The 6258-nt window shown below is 34.2% G+C and overlaps 1 protein-coding gene and 1 long non-coding RNA gene across 2 annotated transcripts; one reads left to right on the forward strand and one right to left on the reverse strand.

Annotated features, from left to right (window-relative positions):
* Positions 1–1186: 1186 nt before the first annotated feature.
* On the reverse strand, positions 1187–2613 carry LOC113323639 (chalcone--flavonone isomerase 2-like). Its single transcript, XM_026571973.1, has 4 exons — positions 2358–2613; positions 2088–2246; positions 1788–2011; positions 1187–1559 (listed from the first exon to the last, which is right to left on the reverse strand). Exons 1-4 carry the CDS (start codon positions 2551–2553, stop codon positions 1287–1289), a joined length of 852 nt encoding a protein of 283 aa, XP_026427758.1. The 5' UTR covers positions 2554–2613; the 3' UTR covers positions 1187–1286.
* Positions 2614–4080: 1467 nt separating this feature from the next.
* On the forward strand, positions 4081–5661 carry LOC113321579. The gene is made up of 3 exons (XR_003346768.1): positions 4081–4505; positions 5122–5289; positions 5450–5661. It is a non-coding gene; the product is annotated as an uncharacterized LOC113321579 (long non-coding RNA).
* The last annotated feature ends 597 nt before the right edge of the window (positions 5662–6258 follow it).

The raw sequence follows: 6258 nt of genomic DNA on the forward strand, positions 1-6258 counted from the left end.
TTATAATGGTTGAAATCTTTATTTTCCTGATGATAGTATACCCCCATAAACCTTCCACGTGAGACAGAGAGTTTATAGATAAAATAAAATAATAATTATTAGGAAAAGAAGATTTATACTGAATCACTGATACTTAAAACTGGTAGCATAAGTGTTCTTCCTAACAAAGTAACAAGACTGCTTAACCATAAAGGAAGACAGTCATCCCAGAGTTTATAATAAACAAGAGAAAAGTGGGATGATTAAGCAAAGTAGTGATGCTTAATTAGCAATCAAGGTTTTGACTTTATCTAGATTTCAATAGGAGTCTACTGTTGATCGGTCGGTATTGCTTATCGTGAGTCATCACACATCGAATCCAATGGATAATTAGATTAGTTCAACTGATAACGACTCCATTTCATAAATTAATTTTATTTACATATAAAGTAATTCGACTTGACAGAAATCAGTATTCTAATCCCAATCCCCAATTCCCAACTGAGTAAGAACTTTGAATGATGGTTGGAATACCACCCATCCGGGGGAAACAGGACCCATCATTTGATTCGGAAACTGATAAAATCATGCACGGAAACATAATAATGAACTTGTCAACTAGCATCTGGGCGGAGGTTTAAAGAGAAAGATATATAGACATTAGGAGGATGACACGAGGCTTAAGCACTTTTTCTCCGTTACATATTTCATGTCACTGAAATAAATAAATGGCGGGAAAGAAGAAAAACAAAACGAACTCCTCTCAGTCTAAAATGACATGATTTATAAAGGGCGATACTAAACATTTGCAATACCCTTTGGAACGATATCATGAAAAATGTACTCAAAACTTTTAATTGAAAAGTACAAATGAAATCCTCAATTAATAGAAGATTGTGGATAAATAAAGATACACAAAATTGGTTAAAAAGATCAAAATCAACAATTCCTGGGTGAAATGGACAGTTAGATTTTGACACTGCTTAAATAGACAAAAATGTAAAAATAGGCAGGATGTAACCAGTTTCATCGTGCCCATTTTCAAATATTTTTTCTTATTTTTAATTTAAATAGGATGTATCCAGTTTCATCCTTGCTATTTTTTAAATTTAAGCTAGGATAAATCCAGTTTTATCCTTACTATTTTTTTTTTGGCCATTTCACCCAAACTATTTTTTACTCGTCCATTTGAACCGTGATTTAAAAATATTAGGACAAATAACCCATTTTTCGATAAAGATATACAAATAATAATACCATCATGCATGAAAAAAAAAAAAGGATGTTTGCAACTAAAATTTAAGATATTAGGTTTCCGTGTTATCCAAATCGAACAGAGGTTTTTGGCCTGTGCCCAAATTGATATCCAAATGGAAATTTTTCGGGCCATTAATATCATTTTTGGGGCCATCATCAATTATAATTTTAGACTTGTAGAGACCGGATATACGACTTCCCATGGATTCCCTAATTGTTGTATGTAGACTAATGGTACTCATCAAAAACGCTTCTCCAACTTCCTTGCAATCTAATGTTACATCTCCCTGTTTCGGAGTCGAACCATCCTCCGTAAACGCCAGCTTTTGATTTTCAGAGAGTTTTCCACACGATAGTAACAAATTATCAGTTGCAATGCAAAAAAAAGAAAAGAAATTGTAACACCATTAATTATCTCAAATGGTGGCTACAGGTATCTGAAATGACATACCACACCTGACCTGACCAATGGTTGTCTCTATGACCATAATGTAAGCTGTTTTAGAAACTAATATATTGAATTTGGAAATTAAGGCAAGAAGTTTCCTTACCGTAACAGAATTGGAGGTGGATACTGTAACGTGAATAGATGAACCACTCGCCAAAGTTCGTCCGTTGAAGGCCTCAGAGAACTTCGTTAAGGCGGCCTTTGCCGTCTCACTGTATCTCTTAGAATTGGTTAACATCTCTTCACAATTTTTAGTTATCATTGCCGCATAATCCTCTCCTTTTGCTGTTTCTAACATCGTTATCCGACAATATTTCTCAAATGGGCCTGCAATGGATACTTTCACGTGTTATTATACTTCTAACAAAATGTGCTCCGGCAATTTGTGAAAAGGGTAAGTTACCTGTAGCAATATCCATGAAAAAGTTAAGAGATTGTGTTATATCGACAACACTTTTCTGCGCCCATGCTTTGGCGAGGTAGAGAATGCAAGTTGGCTGCAAGTAGATCGCACAACTACTGTATTTCATGCTCTTGCTATCACCGAATTCCTCTTTCACCCCTGTGCGGAAGAAAAACCCATTTTCATAAAGGTCTATATGTTTCAATCCTGGAACTTAGTTTTTGAGGACTATCTATTTACAAAAATTGGAAGAAAATTAAAATTATTTACCTGATCCAGCGAGAAACAGAATTTGGGTGGAGCCTGGAGGGGTAACAAAGGGACGGAACTTGCAGCCTTCAATTTCAATTGCTTTAAGAAAAGGCCAAAAAGTAGCGTCGCATTTATCAGCATATAGACTGAAAATTAACAGACTGATTAAGAAAACAGGAACCGAGTTTGATAAGCTGGTGAACTTCATATTCATCTTTTTATTAATATAATGATGATTGTTGAATCGAATGAAGGTGATAACAAGTTGATTCACTAATAATTTCTCTCTATCTATAAATAAGATGGAGTTGATAGATAATGCTCATTAGTGAATATGGTTTGGGGCATCATTTGCGGTGAAAAAATAAACTAATATTAGTATCCTTAAATTTTGATTAATTAATTGATGGATGTAATGGGACGCAAATCAAAATTATCAGGTGCTCAGAAAAAGTAAAGAGTGTTTCAATCAATGAAATAATAGAAATACGCGGATAGAGCGCTCGCCAACGTACCCAGGGCTGTTGTACCTTCTCAGCTGATCAAAACCTTTAAAATTCCAAATCATATAAGTCCCCACGTTTAATGGTAATAAAAACCTTATTGAAACAAAACGGTGAGGAAAACTCTTCTCTCACAAAAGAGTTTTGGACATTGGTAAATCTGAAAAGGATGCTTGACGGGACTCTATTGATGGAGACATAAAACCTTGAATGACACTCCGTGTACACCCTATATTTAAGCCGGCCTTTTCTCACAGAATTTCCAACTTTCTACACAATCAGATATTACGTGAAGATAAAAAGGGAAAGAAATGTTGTTTTCGCGGAAACCTAACCTAACTTGTCACAAAAAGAATATATGTATATATATATTTTACTCGAAAAGGGCAAAGTAGATTGAAAAAATCAATTCCTTACCAAGCAGGTAAAGTACTGAAAAGAAATACAAGCAAGTGCTCAATTATAGCAGAGCCCTTAAAAAACCAAAAGAATATTGGAAAAGAAACTGAAAACTAAAAGCTAAAACTTGTTCATCATAGCTTCCCAGTTATACAAAACAGTGTTCAACTGGATTTCTCTGAAAATTTTAATTCATAAACACCAGTTATATATAAAAACCTTAACTGTGTTAATAATCTCATCCAACGTTTTGTATTGCCCGTTGAAAAGCCTTCTGTTCCTCTAAATCCAAATAGCCCACCATACTGCAAAAGGAATGATATCCCAAATATAGTTTCTAATAGTTTGATATGTGGTTTTTCTTTTCTTCCATTCCCAAATGGTATGTCTAACTGAACCTTGAAACACCCACTGTAGCCCGTAACATTTCAGGAAAAAATGCCATACGTTCCTAGTTGTTTCACAATGCAAAAATATGTGCTGATTTGACTCCGCTTCTTTCTTGCAAAGCAAACACCCGTTTGCCATAATAGAGTTTCTATATGTATCTAATGTAGGGGCTGCATCGTAACATAAAGTCCAAACGAAAAAAATTACCTTTTGAGAGATTTTTGGGTTCCAAGCTTTGATTTTTTTTTTGGTAACATCGTAACAAGGTCACAAAAAGAATATATTTCTTCATTTTTCCTCTCCAGCCATGTTATATAGAGAAAGCTTTCCACTTCCACTTCCACATCTTTTTTTTTTTTTTTTTGGTTTCCTTCTCTTTGTCTTCGTTAAAACCCTGTTTCATCATCCTTCAAATTCAAGTCTTGAAGTGGTTTGTATCTCGATTTCGTATTTGTTTTTTTTATATATATATATAATTTTTGATTAGGGTTTGCTTTTCTTGTAAATACTTTGCTACCATTTTTTTCTGCCTAACCGGCTAAACCTATTCTCTTTTGTATGAAACAAAACTAGGTTTGCTATTTATTTTTTTTTTGATTTAGTTTTAGTTTGTCCTGTTTGATTTTTATGTTTTATAGTGCAGCTGCGATTTTTATTGGGTTCAAAAGTACACAGAACTCCGAATTATCTAATCATTGTTGATTATCGTATGTTAGGGATTTGGTTTCTGTAACACGATGATTCTCTTTTATCTTCGGTTATATCATGCATTAGTGAATTGGATTCTGTTTTGTTTTATTTAACCTAATAATCTAATAAATTACTCATAGGCGCTACAAAGAAAACCGAGCTATGAGATAGTTTCGTGAACAAGGTAATCAATCTTTTAAGGTTCATCAAATTTGAGTCATTTTGTTGATTTTTTATTTTCTCTTTGTTTATCTTCTCTTGCATTTTGATTCATAAGTTGTCCTTGTTACCATGTATGCTTCTGAATCAAATTCACGGCCTCTTCGGATTTTTCAACTTTGCACCTCCCTGCAAATTCTCTGAATCAAACCCAATATTGAATGTTTGTTTCAAAATGAAATTCCCGTATCTTTATATTGGCCATGACAAGCAACATGTAGTCGCATATGTCTGTGGATTGGCCATGACCAACATAATGTCGAGGAAAAGAGGAAGGATAAACTCTTAGCAAGGATAAGAATTAATATAATTTCTCCTTTTAGGTAAATAAAGATGCATACAAGTATATTTTCTAATTACAATCTTAAGGTTTTAATTTTGTTCTCTTTGACTATTTTTTTGGGAAGAAATTGATAATTTACAAATGCATATAGTAAAACTTAAGGTTTGATCCTATAATTTTTTTTACATGATTTTGTTTGGTTTGTGTTTTTTTAGAGCTTCTTCAATTTTAAATGTTAATTACTTATTGAATCACTTTGTAAACTGAATTTTGAGTTTTAATGGTGGGGTAAATATAGCTGAGTCAAAATCTGCATTTCAAGGAGAGCTTCTCATTTTCATTAATCAAGGCGACAACACCAGGTTTAGAATGAAGAACTTCTTTCAATAAGTAAGCAACAACCGCTTGAGAAGCTCATCTACAACAAGAGATGCTAAGGCCTAAAACTGGTGAACCAGTTCTTACGGTAATATTATAGTTAGATGTGAATATTTATTTCATTTCGTAGTTTTTACAAGCAAAGCTTGAATAATAATGCATTAGATAAATGAACTAAAAACAGAATTCATGATTTGACGAAGAGTTTTCACAGTGACTTCACTGTTTTAATGATTTCTTCTTTGTAGGTGCAACGGCAAATGGGATGATGTCAAAAATATCAACTGACTATGCACTATAGGTTCATGTATGTTGAGGGGTGAATATAATTTTGGTCCTACACGTCCTAGTCACACCTAATGACCACACTTATTAGGAATGGTAAGAGAGAGAGTGTTGACTTTCCATTGTACCTTGTCCTTCCTGAAAAGCGGGGGTCTAAAACACCACCCAATATTTCGCTTAGCAATCTGTATGGATTAACTCCGAAATACTTTTTAGAGAATCAACTAGAAAGTCAGACTCAATCTAGGTAAAAGTATCTAAGGATTTAATATCTCTCTCTTTTTTTGATTTACTCGAGCTAAAAGAAATCAACGAGTCTTTAATCAAACACAAGGAATAACTTGGATGGTACCAAAGACCAATATCCAAGGATCAATCAATAACAATCAACAACCAGAGGTTGGATTACTCTAATTGATGATCTAACGCACAACCTGTATTATTTCAATTATAAAGATAAAACAATATAATGTGGAAATTGAAATAACACAGACACCAGAAATTTTGTTAACGAGGAAACCGCAAGTGCATAAAAATCCCAGGACCTAGTCCAGATTGAACACAAACTGTGTTAAGCCGCTACAGACACTAGCCTACTCCAATCTAACTTCGGACTGGACTAAAGTTAAACCCCAATCAGTCTCCCACTGATCCAAGGTACAGTTGCACTCCCTACACCTCTGATCCCAGCAGGATACTGCGCACTTGATTCCCTTAGATGATCTCACCCACAACTAAGAGTTGCTACGACCCAAAATCGCAGGCTTTGACA

The sequence above is a fragment of the Papaver somniferum genome, chromosome 11 (assembly GCF_003573695.1).
Source record: "Papaver somniferum cultivar HN1 chromosome 11, ASM357369v1, whole genome shotgun sequence".
In the NCBI taxonomy this organism is placed as follows: Eukaryota; Viridiplantae; Streptophyta; class Magnoliopsida; order Ranunculales; family Papaveraceae; genus Papaver; species Papaver somniferum.

Bases quoted from the DNA above. Each gene is read 5' to 3' on its own strand.
- LOC113323639 (XM_026571973.1), bottom strand. From the start codon at position 2,553: ATGAATATGAAGTTCACCAGCTTATCAAACTCGGTTCCTGTTTTCTTA. The intron at 2,012-2,087 runs GTAACTTACCCT...TATCCATTGCAG, and splicing joins TTTCATGGATATTGCTACAG to GCCCATTTGAGAAATATTGT. The intron at 1,560-1,787 runs GTAAGGAAACTT...GAAAATCAAAAG, and splicing joins CCACCTCCAATTCTGTTACG to CTGGCGTTTACGGAGGATGG.